The sequence below is a fragment of the Colletes latitarsis genome, chromosome 6, assembly GCF_051014445.1.
Source record: "Colletes latitarsis isolate SP2378_abdomen chromosome 6, iyColLati1, whole genome shotgun sequence".
Lineage (NCBI taxonomy): Eukaryota > Metazoa > Arthropoda > Insecta > Hymenoptera > Colletidae > Colletes > Colletes latitarsis.
The window spans coordinates 14,091,913-14,106,936 of NC_135139.1; the positions used below are offsets into that span (position 1 = coordinate 14,091,913).

Here is a 15,024-nt window from a genome sequence, read left to right on the forward strand (position 1 = left end):
TATAGGCGATTGGTTTTATCGAATCCTTATATTGGTCCATTGTATTTAAATCGGTTTCTTAGAATCGATATTGGCATATTAAGCGATACGAAGGTTACGGATGGACGGGTGGTTATACTGAAATCACAGGAGCCAGGTTGGATGCATTCAATTAATTCTTTCACAGCGTCGATGTCCGGAGTCATATTGTCTTCCGGATGATTAAATAATATAAGGTTTTTCGACCTACAATTTTTATCAGATGTTTCTTTAATAATATTCTCGACAGAGAAATGTTGGTTGTTATTATTCAGTTTAGATTCAAGTTGTTAATTTAATTATAAATATGTCGTGAATAAATATGCAGGAGATTTGTACTGTAAATTTCTGTCGCACTGTAATTTTATTCAATGCCAATTTATGCGTAAAAGAGTTCAACGTGTTTTGTTCATTGTGTAATTACAATTAGCAATTGGCAACTGGGGACAGCGAGACAATTTCATTAGGGAATAAGCAGTAGTGATGAACAGACATAATTGCTGTTAAAAAATTTGTGTTCAGTGTGATTTAAATTGTTTATTCTTGCAATTACATTATTTCTTATTTGTTCCAAATATAACTCTCTTCGTTAATCCTGCAAATGTTGATAACAAACCTTATGATCTGTTCGTCAGAATAAAATATTTTTCTTCGTAATTCACCCATTGTAAAGTTCATGAATCCTAAGCAATAGGAAATTAATTGTTTAAAGGGAAATCATATAATAAAATATAAAAAAAAGACATGGAATAGAAGAAAATGTGTAAACAAAAACACATCAAGTTTACAACACATCATTAAATAATATCTAAAAGGCGAAAATAAATTATAAAAATTGGCACCTTGAATACGAATCGTTAGGGTGAAAAAACAGTAATTTTATCGTCTTATGACACTCACCGTCCTCGTCGTCGTCCTCCACCGACGAACTTTTCGCCCATGGCGTGTTACAAGTGTGCGTGAGCGTGAGATACCGTACACCCAAGTGATACAGTGTCCTTAAAACGGCTAAACTACTTCCTAGGCTATGTCCACCCTCCACTCCGATCAGGGATGCTATTCTGCCCTTTTCGTGAGCCTCCAGGATCTCTGGAAATCGATTGTCATCAATTTACAAAAACAATCCTGTCGAGTATGTTTGAAGTCACTGATCATTTACTTATCTATTCAGATATTTCTTTCGACCCTTTGAGAATCTATTTCTTTTTTTTAACAATTATTTCTACAGTTATTTGCGTCAAATACAAAATAGATATGCATAAAACCACTTAATATCTTAAAATTAATTTTCTTTATTTATGTGTAGTAACTCTCTACGTTTCAAATTGAAATGTGTTATTGTACTTTTTATACCATTTTTTTTCTGTTTCAATTTCATTTCATCCATTAAATATTTTACACACAAAGAACTCGAATTGAATGTTCTCCGTGTCTATATTTTTAATTGACATTTCGTAAACCGTTGTAACTTCGCGAAACATCGTAACGCAGTTCTGAGAGCGCGAAAATTCAGTTGCAGCATCGTTGTTTCGTTGAATCGAGAAGAATTACGGTCGACTATCGAACTGGATTGCGTGTTGCGGCGAGCAAGCAAAGTTTTGCGTCCCGTCGGAATTTACGAGCTGGTGCTTAATGGGAGCTTTTCGTACGCGCTGTTCCACGTACAAAAAACAAACAATAAAGAAAAAAACTCACCCCTCGAAGATGCAGCGAACTGCATGTGTTGCGAGTACTTTTCTATGAGCCTCTTAATGAGGTCCACTTGTTCCAAAGTCAGCTGGACCGCGTTGAGATGCTGAGACTCGCAGGGCACGTAGGCAGCCCAAAACTGTGAAGAAAGTACTTGCGATCATTACTTGTCGTAGCAAACATATTTAGGAAGCGTGTTGATTTCTTGTCAAATTCCACATACGCTCATTTAAACAGACATTTACAGATTGATGAATTAATTTTCTGTCACATTCTTTGTAATTGTTAGATTGTGGATGCTTATGCATTTATGGGAAATTTTAATTCTCAAATAATTGCAGAATGAAAAAATACAAGACATACTTAAGGTACGAATTATTATACAGGGTGTTCCGCATTTTTCCGTACACACTTCAGCAGTGTGTTCTACAAGCAAAACTAAGACTAAAATATTATATAATAAAAAATCCATAAATGCTTTGTTAAGAGGTTAAAAACAAGAAAAAAAATTTGTAATAAAATAAAATCAATCCTTTGCAAGCATTCGATATCGTGGGTTTCTTTCCAATTTACTAAACATAAACATGAACAATAGTTCAAAATTTTATGACAAGAAAAAGTTATCATCGAAGAAAGAATACTTCAGCACCTAAGATAAATGATAGAAACTAAACTTTGATAAAGAAATGTTTAAGTTATCCACATAATTCTACGTTAAAAATATTTTTTCGTGCCTCAACTAGCAGTTGCTCTCTTTAAACAAAATTTTAATAAATTTGTTTAGTAAATAAAAAAACATCACATTTCATATTTTTGTCATAACTTCTTAGCAAAGTATTTATGAATTTAAGAATGAGACAACTCTTTACAAAGCTCCCAAAATATGAATTTGCATAAAGGTCCACAATCTAGTAATCATATATGAGGGATCATCCCCTCCGTTAAATAAACGAATAACGAGAAATTTCGTTTCTGGCCATCAGCGTATGTCTTACAAAACCGAGAATTCTCGTTACTGGTGCTCAGTATGTAAATACAGTTGGAGGGGATGCAAAAGTTGGATCCTCCGCAGGACCACGTAAAGGTGGAAACAGTCTTGAGGGGACCATCCTGAATACATTGAAATCGTTTGCACCCCCAATTTGTTTACGCTTTGTGACAATAGCTCGGGTTCCGTAAACTTCGCGAGAGCTACAACCTTCTGTGCACTCTAAAACTCGAGGCCATCTCTCGCCAATCCAATATTCGGTACTCGAGACCCGTGGTTACGGATCTCTGTCCCATTTCTTGGCTCAACCGAGCGAATATCCCGGAAAGTCGTAATATCAGGAAAGATAACTGGGCAACAAGGTGACACAGAAAAAGTTCCTTTTCTTTATAAAGGCGATCGCGTAACAGGGCGGGTCGGCGCGCGCAATGAAACGACGCGCAGCGTCGCGACGATGTACAGGAGCGAAACAGAAACGGCCCAATATTACGTTTCACAAACACGAGCACGCTCGATACTTCTCGCTTTCGACCGCAAGCTCGTTACCGGTTCCCCGGAGTTTCTTTTTTCCCTGTTTCTTTTTGCGTTGCGGCTACCTCGCCATTTTCTTCCTGGCCGCGCGTTACACCCTTTCATTTCCCCCATTGTGCGTTTTTCCAGCATTGCGTCGCGCGGATCAACTCTTCCGACGACTTCGACGCGATTCTTCAAGGAGGTATCCTGGTCTAGAAGTTTCAATAAGCTGATCTTCTCATTTCACTTTTTCGAAAATACATACTACGGGATTTGCAAAAATAAGAATGTTATAGGCATGCAACGACAACGTAAGATGAAACTTTGCATAGGGGTCCCATTCGAACTGTATCTTCGATGATTATTGTACATATTTTTGTATGAAAACAATTGTGTATACTTCTGAAATACATATCAAAACCATGTGATGGAATTCGATATGAGAGTGTCATAATTTTGTTTTGTTTTTAATTCCACAAACAACTGTTTCTTAGAGAATTGTTTTATATATTTTTATATGCAAAGAATTGTGTATACTTCTGAAATACACATTAAAACCATGTGATGGAATTCGATATAAGAGTGTCATAATTTTGTTTTGTTTTTAATTCCAAATAAAAAATTGACGTTTAGATTAGAAAACTCCCTTAATTATGTGTAAAGGGAATATTGTATATGATTCAGTAAAAATGGAAAGGCCTTCTGTATAATAAGGTTCATTGCTCAGTGAAGTAACTAAACGAGATATGAAGATCATAGAAATTGCCTTCTAAGTGGCTCTATTGTTCCATTATTTTGAATACTATATTTAAAAAATCCTCGATCCGTCTATTAAATATATTTTATTTGTTCGTAATTTGAAGGATGCACTATATCGAATCACTACAAACGTGGTCTGTGGTAGATGGTTTTCCAATTAAATGGGCGTGTTAAAAATTTCAGGTATTAAATAAAGGGATAAAAATTGATTAATTAATTGTTATGAATGCTCCTGATATTAGTTCTGTACATTCTCTTCGTTTCGTACAGACGGTGGTATTGTACTCAAACTTTTGTAATGTATCCGTTGAATAGCATACTTTTTGTCGAGGATCATGTTTCACGACATTTTTCAATCTACCTCATTATACTATAATATTGATTGGCTTGTCAAATACAGACTGTATTTCCAATTAAATCGTCGAGAGATCGATGAGAATCACCAAACGATACTCACTGCGCTCGAATTTTGGTTCGTTACTGCAGTTTAATAAGATCGGTGTCCATTATTGCCGGTGAATTTATTACGCATTATTTCATCCCGTGGAACCCTGACAAATTTTATGATCGCGGTCTGCGTTTATGATTTACCGTGCCGCAAATATGGCATCACGTAGCATCTATAAATAATCGCCTGCATGAGAATTTGCTGTAACTTATAGCTGGCGATGTTACGCAGATCGTAATGGTACAACAAAGTGCATTTTCATTTGTAGAATAGGACGGGCCTTGTACTGTTTTTACGTTTCAGGTATTTTTAAATTTACCTATTCGTGTCGCAATATTGGAAATTGTATCAAAGGAGACGGTGGATACATCTGTTTTTTAAATAGTAGATTCAAAAATTTGACAAATCTTGTCACTATTAGTAACAATTAACACTACCATAAGCTGCATATTATAATAACGTTTTTAAAAACAAAACGAAAATAGCATCCGTCCATTCAATTTCGAAACATAAAAAATAAACATTTTAACATGAAACTAAAAGTGAATTAACGTTATTTATGATAACTTTAGAAACAAATAAAAAGAGCTATGGTTTATCCTAGTTTTTAGAATTGCCCTGTACGTAACAGTAAAAAGGTGACTTATCCACAAAACCAATATGAAAGATGAACGAAATTATCGAATGTTCCCTTGTAGATTGAAAGCGAAGGGTGGCACGAGTTCCGTCCATTTCTCTGTTCGTATCACAAAAATTCCGTTCTCGTTTTGCGTTTAATTTGTACGCGTGGCTTGCATGGAAGTTCGGGAAGCTCTTTGTGCCAGTCACTTTCGAGAAATTGCGTACAGTCACAAAGAAATTCCCAAATTCATAGTTGGCTAAATAAAAAGCTAAGTGAATTTCACGAGTGGCTAGCCTTGCCCGGCAGTTCTATTATTTTGCTCTTTACTTTACGTTTTATGTAATTTTTCAACTTTCGCGTGAAATATGCGCGAACGTGCCATGAAAATATTTCTCCTTTAATTTTCCTTAACCCGCCGGTTACATAAGCGTGCGAGCACGTCCATGGATAAAAATACATGTATACACTTACGTGTGCGCGAGTGTGTATATATACAGCGTACTCGAAGAATAAGTGGAAGGTTTAAAATGAGACAAGAAAAATATGCTTCAACAGTTGGTAAACTTTGATGACGAATCTATTAATACGGTAGTCGATTATTCGACTTAATAGATAATTCAGACTAAAATGAAACAAAAATCATGAATGACGATATTGCGGTGGAGTACACAAACTTTGCACGCGTACAGTTCCGAAACTACTCCTGTTTTTTGCATAATTGACCATCATTAGAAGTGAGAAAGCTTGCTCTTTGAAATGGTTTTTTGTTTATGTCGATACGACTTTCCGTTTTGGAAATATCGTAATCTATGTAAAAGGGTAATTTTTTTAATTCGACTAACTCTGTCTGCGTCTAACTCATCAGACCTTTCTCTCGTACGTGAGTCGTGAGCGAGTGACCTATTTACTACGAGCACGTGTGGTCAACGACCTTGTCAAGGTCGTAGTGAAAGTTCATTGACCTCGAGAAGTAAACAAACGCTTCGAATCCTTATACCTCTGGAACTAAATAAGCTATCAGCTTGTACGAACACTCATTTTAAAGTGCATTTCATCCTTTATCCGATAGACATAACAACTATTATAATTTATGCTCTCTTCTACGTTTATTTCGAAATTTAGTTATTAAATAACTTCCAGTTAGATTTTATTTAATATCAAAAATAAAGCATATGCTTGCGTTTTACACGTTACGTTAAACTTGGACTTTACGAAATATTATCAATTTAACTGACCAAGAAATCACATTATAGAACAGTTAAAAAAACAATGTTTATTCGTGTATTACAAAACTCGACACGAATTTATGGGACGATCTAATAATAAAGAAAAATTATGGGGATGCTTGTGAACCTCTCTCAATCTATTCGAATAAACGAGTTTCCATTGTGAAAAATAAATTTTTTAGCTCTCCTAATGACGAAACATATTTCAACGTAAGTCCCACTTTTCTATTAGGTTTCTATAAAAGCATTTGCATGAACATCCGAAGTTTAACAACAACGGATACAAAGTTATAATTACCTGACCGCCGACCATGCCTTGACGAAGTCTGACCAAGTCGGTCTGACTCCACGCGCTCTTGCTCCAAGGCGCGACCTGTCGTAGATCCTTGTCGAAGTCGAACTCAGCCAGCTGATTGTGGACGAAGTTTCTAATGTTCCAGGGTAAGTCATTGTGCCCGTCGATCAAAGGCACCTCGGAAAGAACCTGACGCACGGTTTCCAACCTTTCCCTCGGCGACGTCAGGTGTGCTGTCTCGCCATCGGCTGGTCGTGGCCCAACTTTGCCAACCCAGCTTCCAATTGACAGTATTATCACGCTTGCTATCCAGACACCACTCTGACCGCCACACTGAAACATAATTTCATCATTCACGGTTAGCTGATAATCGCCGATGAACGTTGGCGATCAGGATGAGCATGAAGGTAAGCGTGTGAGAAAATACTCGTTAAACGAGAGAATAAAATCCTTGCAAACAATTTTCTACTTATAAGAGAATCGATGGGTTTACCTTACTATTTTCTCTGTCGACGTTTACAAAAGATTTTTCACGTCTCCTGTGATTTTCACACACGTTTCATACTTTCATATGAGAGAATTTCCAACTCTTTTAAAAACTCTGAGTTTGTTCAAACAGCTTGATATTTACTCGTCTATATTAATTAATAATTAAGAGTATTTAAATCGGGAGATCGTGTGGGACATGGTAGTGGTTTGCTTTGTCTAATCCATATTTTACCAACATTCCGATTTAAATATTAAATGTTACGTCAAACAAGTCGCGTGTTTCTATAAAAACAGAAAGTTATATTTCTGAACGGATTCATCGTCGCATTTCGAATCTGAAAATGTAATCCATTCATTACAGCTTATCGAAGGTTACGTTACGCCGAGATTACGTTATCGTCTTGTTCGGCTAAAACTTAACTTCGTCTAGAAATCCAGTTACCCAAAATCTTGTTCAACTACGAACAATATCAAGTCAAAACTAGTTTAATCAGTTGATTAAGTATGCCAACGTCGCTCATAAATTATGTAGCAAGGAGAATGATTCTCAAAGACGTAATTGTACACAAAGAAAATTAATTGTTTTTGTATTATTAAGGCACTCGATTGATCTTCGTGTCTAGACTAATTATTATTTTCTCTGGTCGTCCATTCTTCGAGTTTTTTAAATAACTCTGTTAAAAAAATTATTCTTCTATCGAATAAACAGTCTGCTTCGAGGTTTCTAAACGCGAAAAATTTTTACATTTTAATTCCTTATGTATTGTTAAGCTAACAATTATTTTTGTTCATGTTTCACAGTATAAGTTGTGCTTGTGGACACTTCGCGAAGCAAGAAGTTCGTAAATCAATAGAAATATTCTGAATAAATTTGTCCGGTACTGTATTTAAATTTCATGTAATTTTTATAAATTTACGGAAATGTATTTAGAAAGTGCGATAATCCGTTTCAAGTTAATCCCAGGTCGTCGTCTCCATTCTCGGCTGGTGCTATTCCAAAAGGGAGAGACAAGGGTGGACGAGCAGCCGAAGCTTTGATGCTCCCGTCCAGAAATAATTTACTGTTTCGTCCTGTGAGTTGCAAATGTTGCTGGCACACGGCGACTGTCATCGCGAGGCCGGAGGGACTGAATAGTTTATGACCGCCGTCAAAAGAGCACAGTGAATTCCTTTCGAGGCACGGTTGTTCTGCAAAGGCGTTCAGTTTTCAAAGGGCGTCGAAATTCAGCGGCGCAAACGAAGTCGTTTTATTTCCGTTCTGATTATTTCCACATCTTCGCGTTCGCTCTTTCTAAAACGCGCCTCTAGTTATTTCTAGTCGAACGCATTCTTGTCCATTGAATGAGATTACGTCATCGATGGCGATTCGTCAGAGGAACGATGGATCGTTTCCAAAAGAGTGATTGATCGGCGGACAGTTTAATTAAAAAAAAAAATCAGCTGTCGAACTCGTTCCGCGCGGAAGACAAACTTCTCTTCTAATGCAACTTTCGGGGAAATCCGACGAATCAAACGGCAATTTAAGCGTGAATCTAGAGATTACACGTACCTTTTATACGTGAACGTGCATTAACGGATTCTTTCACCCAGGCTTCTGCGTGGAACGAATCTTCCGTCGAATTATCCCGAAAAGCAAAAGAAACGTGTGCTTCTGGAATCTTTGACATTTGGAAATGTACCGTTTTAAAATAATGCACGATCATGCATTGAGTAGATCATTGTTTTCAGGAAACATTCAGTTCCCTTTTCCTATGTAAAATTTTTAAATCGTGAATATTTTTCTAAGAACTGTTACGAGGCAACTGGGCTGTCATGTTCAGTTGTATTTACTGTCTCACTAAACAAGGATCCATACTACTAAATTCACTGTACTGCGGTAACATCGTCGTGTCTGATCCAACACGCGATTTTCTACTTCCCTCGAGTGGAAGCGCGGTTCCCCGAATTTCCTGACTTCTGATAGGAATATCCGTACGATACAAATTTTATTTTATCCTGTTTACGAAGCTCGAGGCAACGTTCCCACCTATTCCGATTCATTCGAGACTTGGCTGGGATAATTTTTATTTAATTCAATCGATTCTTCCTGTGGAAGTTTATGAACAGTTTTCGCGTGAATTTTTTTCGAGAAATATTCAATAATTAGATAAAATGTTAATCCTCGACGAGGATCCAATATAGCGTAGTTGGAAGAAATTTTTTTTTTGTAAAAAACCAAACCCATAGAAAATTTTTTCTTTTCAGAGAAAATTCTTTTTAGAGAAGCTTCTAACGTTCCGATAAATTTGTGTCAAAATATAGTCTATTTGTAAGTAGTTTACAGAACGCGTTCCTTAAAACGCATCTCTTTGAAAAATCAATGAAATTGTGAAAAGTGTAACGTTGTATTTAAAATTATTTCGTATCTGTTGTTACATGTTGTAAAGTAGCTTTACATCTATCACAATGTTTTAGACCATACCACGAAGAACTACTAATTTTTAGAGCTCATTGGTACGGCAAGGGTCCGGCACTATCCCAAACCCTCCCCTAAGGGTCTGAATTTGGGGTGTACCTGAGGATTTACCCCACGATAAAAAAAAACTTTTAAAGTCGGGAGCTCCATGTTATATGCGGTTACCCTACGTGTGATATTCACTACAACAGTTTGCCCCGTAAACATAGCAACATACTGAAAACTGTCCAACGCTGACGAAGGTTCGTGGTTTAGTACATTGTATAGGCGTCATGCTTGTAGAATTAATCTCTCGTACAATTAAGCGGCTGGAAAGTCAATATTCCTGGCAGCTGGGGCCTGACAAAGATCAGCAATAATGCTCAATGTGAACGATATTAAATTCAATAACTCTAGATTCATGGAATACGATGGAACTAATTCCAAATCTTTTGGAATTCCTGGAATTTCTACGAAATATTTTAAACAACTCTATTTATAAAGTATAATATTTTTGAACTCCTCGATATTCATAGAAACACTGGGATCAACAATATTTCTACAATATTTACATATATTTAACACATTTAAATATGTTATGTTGCAAACCCTTTGTTGCAAACTAGTTTACGGATGCTGATACTTGATTCGATGCAAGTTCTAATACAAGCAATCTACTCGTATTCACAACCTTCGTCTCTCCAATATCATGTTTCACACAACTGTGGTTGCTCGTATCATGATTCATGAGTTTATGGTTACATGTATCATATTTTAGGAGTCTCGACTCAACCATTTTATGTTTCACGACTCTGATACTGTCAATATAATAGTTTTTCACTGTTCTTAGTATCGAGTCTCACCATCCTGATGTCGTGGATATCATATTCCATATGTTTAGGGTCGCTCGGATCAGATTTCACGACCCTGGAGACCAGCTTATGTAAGGTATCACGAAATTGTGTCACTTACATTATCATATTTTATCAGCCCATGGTCGTGTATATGGGTTTCCACTGGTGTTACCCGTATCAGATTTCACGATTGTATCGTTTCCAGTATCGGGTTTCTCGATCCTGTCATCGTTCTGAGTCTTCTGTATTCGATTTTACGACTCCGATATCTTTCGTATTTAGTTTCACGAGTCGGGAGTCGCCTGTATCAGATTTCAAGACTTTAGTGCCACTATATTACGTATATTATGGGGTTTCACGATTGTCATCACGGATGTATCGCCTACATTATGTTTCGCGAGTTCTGTGCCTCATATATTGTGTTTCATGGGCCCACGTTTCCGAAAGCTTCCATCGGAATTGCAAATTTTCCACATTCACCCCTGTAAAAATGCCACCGAAATTTTAGCCTCGTGTTCCCTAGATCGAATTTCGATAGAAACTCATCTTTCGATCCGCTAGAACCGAAACCATCGTCAAGCCTCAAAATTGCCACGTAGCCGTATATGAAACATAAATAGAATTTAATCAAAGTTCTCGGATGGGATCGACGAATTTCCAAAATGAATTCCAGCCTCGAACAAGCTCCAGTGTTGATCTGGTTTCCGATTAACTACCCTTCCCTCTTTGGTAGAAAAATTCCAATATTCGGTCGACTACGACTACGATAAATTTTCCACCTTTCAGACGGTTCTACAAGTCCCAATTTTTCGAACTTTTATTAAAAATTTTATAATGTAAAAACAGAAAAACTTTTTTCGCCTGAGTAAGAAGCACTTCTAAGTGTTTTTGACACATTGAAATGGAATCAGTCGACGTGGAGTCGACGACAAACGCTATCTGCGAGGTTTCTCGCGAATTGGCCAGCATCCAAACGTCGACCGTAATAAAAGATCGTATTAAAAGTACGCGTTCGAAGAAAGTCTATAGTGGCGGTAACGAGAGATCTATCGATCTCGAGTAGATCGATGTCTCGTATCAGCATTACAGTGCAGCCACAATGGGGTAGTTACAACCGAGTCTAAGTCGACGAAGACTATTTCTCACTGCTGGCAATTTAGATTTCGATCGTTTCTTCGGGTTCACTTATATCGTTACTTCGAATAAACGCCGGGATTTAATGCGTTCACCCCGAATTTATCACTTGGCTGTTTGGGACAACTGCTACGAAATCCACGGGAAGGGCGAGAACGCCGTCGCCTGGGCAGAGAGAGAGATATGTATTTCTGGCCGCAGGGATGGATTTTTGTTTTACCCTCTAAGCTCGTTTTATGCCGGCATGCACGCGGTAGAAACGTCGCATACGTTTGGAATTTTGATCAGCCGTGGGTTTTACGCGCACCTTTTACATATTTCACGATTCCCGCGGGAACGCGCCGGAATCGTTTGTTGCCCAAAGGTTTCGCAACTACGTCACCGTACAACATAAAATTAATTTTTAGTCGCCGTCTGTTTCCAAACATAAATAAAACATGATAATATAAACAGTTTTTCAAACAGGGAACGCTACAAATAAACGTGCTTCCGTTTGCTTCGAATCACGATCTCGAACTGATTTGAAACTTCGCACGCAAACATGCAAGTACCACTATCGTTCGATGACAGTTCGTGTTTTCCTCGAAGGTTTCCTGAAAAATAGCTGCTCGCGAGAGCTCGGGTGAACATTTTGCGGACTTTGTCTTCGAATTGTAAGTCTCGGAAAATGGTGAAAACGACCGTGCAGATTTCACCGCGTTGCTTACGGTCAACTCCGAACAATCGTAAATTTCATTGATAAAAGGAAGCGCTCTTAAACTGCTGGAGTACGAACCTGTTCGATGTTTTCGTTCTTCTTTTTATTTATACCGTGTTATTTTTAGATTTGCTTATGAAAGCCGTTGTTTCTATTGAAAATGTTAATACTTTTCTGATTTTTGAAAAAATTGGACCGTCGCAAAGGGGAAGGTACCCGATTTTAACCAATAAAAAAAAAAAATACAAATTATTTTGATAATCATGTTTATTTGAGAATCGAGTAGAAGAGAATAAATTTTTCTGTCGTATAATATTCTTCATTTCATTTTACACTCGGTTTTATAAAATAAAGTTTATTGACTTTAATTTTATACTTAAATAAATAAATAACAAGTTAATACCAATATTAGTTATTATGATTTTATCCTATATTATCTCGAAATTTTTGTAAATCGAGCTGCGACAATTTACTGCTGAAATCGCTAATTAAGAAACCCAGGCTTATAAAGCATAGAATGCCAAGAATTTAATCGAAGAAGAAGCAATTAATTTGCGTAGCATCTATCCTCTCTTCTTCCACTTTAATATCGATAACCTGCTCGAGGAGCGTCTGGCTCCCAGAAATTGAATCTGACTTTTTAACTCGATCGGAAGCGGTACGTTTTCACAATGACGCGGTTTCATCGCCAGTTTCGTGCAAATTGAAGGAACTCGTAAACTCCGTGACGTCGGGTTTCGAGTTTAAATATCATTTATCTCGGTCCCGGAACGTGAATCGACGTTTTAATAGCAGCTTGAAAAGATCGAATTATTGCGATGAAATCGCGAGATTGCTTGAAATAACAGTTTTGTTTCCTCCGCTATTACGGATTCTCTTTCTTAAATTTTCCAGTCACTCGATGCGAACGCGACCATGTACATCGCGAAGGAAAGCCTACGGCTCACCGAGCACCGTTTATAGAATATTCTGATCCGGTCTGTGCGACCCGGTATTGTTCCTTTAATAATTAACAAGGCAATCTTGCGGATTCTGGAAAGCCTCGATTGGACGTTTGAGAGACGAGAACCAAGCAAAAGCTGACTTCTTTTATTCGTGTCCAAAAAATTTCGATATATTTCAAAATCAATTTAATTGTACGGAGTATACAGAGTGGCCACGCTTGGGAAAAATTTTAATGGAAGATTCTAGAGGCCGAAATAAGACGAAAATTAAGAATATCAACTTCTTGATTGAGGCTTCGTTAACAAGTTATTAAAAAATTAAGCTAAAAAATTTCAAATCATTCTGAAAAAATTATTTTTGGTTACGGGGGTGAATTGCAATCATTTTTGGTGAATAGACATATCCCCAAAATCCTACGCAGTTTCGAGAAAAAAATTCCTCACCGAAAATATAATGTCTGACCATACCATTGATATATTTCCCTGAAATTTCAGGCGTATCTTTAAAAAATCATAACTCCTGAACGGATTGGAGGATTTTAATATTTCAAAGTGCAAACAACGCGTATTTTAGTGAAGAATATGTAGAAATTCAAGCATGTTTGAAAATTTGTTCCTTAACCCCGTAAAGTGAGAAAACCCCCATAAAAGTGGTCTAATATTCAAACGATCATAACTCCTACAATAGTGAATGGATTTGATTGAAATTTGGTCTGGAAGTAGAGCTCATGATATCGACACAAAAGTATTGGACAATATTTCCGTATAGCGTGAAACGAAATTATTAAAAATCAAAAACGAATTTTGAAGGAAAATCGACAGGAGGTAGACGACTAAATTTTTTGGCGAAAAAAAAAAATTCAAATCGTTCTAGAAAAATTATTTTCGGTCTCAGGAATTTATTCCAATCATTTTTGGTGAATAGATATACCTCCGAAATCGTACGCAGCTTCGAGAAAAAAATTCTTTACTGAAAATACAATGTCTGACCAGAAATGATTCCCCTGAAATTTCGTGCGTATGTTTAAAAAATCCATAAATCGTCTTATTTTGGCCTCTAGAATCTCCCATTAAAATTTTTTCCAAGGGGTGGTCGAATACCCTGTTTAAGTGGACGAGAGGCGATTCATAGAGTAGGCAATTAATCGAACGAAAGATTTGAAATTTAGCGATTCAAAACGCATTAAACATAGGAGAATCGAATGCGTATTTGGAGCTTTAGTGTTATTTAGACGAAATCGAGAGACAATACAACACCTATTCCGTTTAAAGATCGCGCAATAATCACGCGATAACGTTCGTCCCCCATTATTTGTCTGCGGAAACGCAAAGTTTGTTGCACAACTCTCATTTTCACAGATACAACACCCCATTCGACGGCCGTTTTAATGGTGCCTCGCTCGAAAAGAAACTAAAAGAGTCGTTCGCGCGAAGCGTCGGGAATGTGATTTTTACGCGTCCCTTTGCGGGCATTGAGTACTATCGGGGAAGAATGGGGGAGAAGCTAAGTGCTTCGTTACGAAATGGCCTCGTAATGTTCGAAATTGCACGGTTGCCGCGAACTCGTAAAAAAATTCTGAAAAGCAATCCTATTTTTAAGCGACTTCTCGTCTTCCCTCCGCGCGGTATCGTTGAACTTCCGAAGCAAAAAGAGTAATTTACCGCGAGGCTCTTTTCCTCGTTCCGAGGCGCCGCGTTTCGAGGTGCGAGATACAATGACTTCGGATCCGCGTTGAAAAATTGTTCGAACTGCGTCGGAGGTAAACTTCTATCTCTTACGAGCACTCACGGCTTCGTATTATTCCAGGTAACGTGAGTTTTCAGCAATTTTGCTACACTTTACTAATACCTTGTCAGGTGCATGGACGAGCAATTGTTTGGTTCTTAAACAACAAAATTATATATTTATAGAAT

At 37.3% G+C, this 15,024-nt stretch overlaps 2 protein-coding genes across 3 annotated transcripts in view; one reads left to right on the forward strand and one right to left on the reverse strand.

The window, feature by feature from the left end:
• The window catches only part of LOC143342774 (dipeptidase 1), a 185,205-nt gene that overhangs the window by 8,901 nt on the left and 161,280 nt on the right, over positions 1-15,024 (reverse strand). For both annotated transcript variants that reach the window (XM_076766995.1, XM_076766994.1), the window contains exons 2-4: positions 6,562-6,891; positions 1,714-1,846; positions 919-1,107 (exon numbers count right to left, since the gene is read on the reverse strand). In XM_076766995.1, the coding sequence (XP_076623110.1) occupies positions 919-1,107; positions 1,714-1,846; positions 6,562-6,891 (652 nt within the window). The remainder of the gene's footprint in view (positions 1-918; positions 1,108-1,713; positions 1,847-6,561; positions 6,892-15,024) is intronic.
• LOC143342777 (uncharacterized) overlaps positions 6,935-15,024 on the forward strand; it is a 59,650-nt gene continuing 51,560 nt past the window's right edge. The window contains exon 1 of the mRNA XM_076766998.1: positions 6,935-6,965. Within this exon, the coding sequence (XP_076623113.1) occupies positions 6,935-6,965 (31 nt within the window). The remainder of the gene's footprint in view (positions 6,966-15,024) is intronic.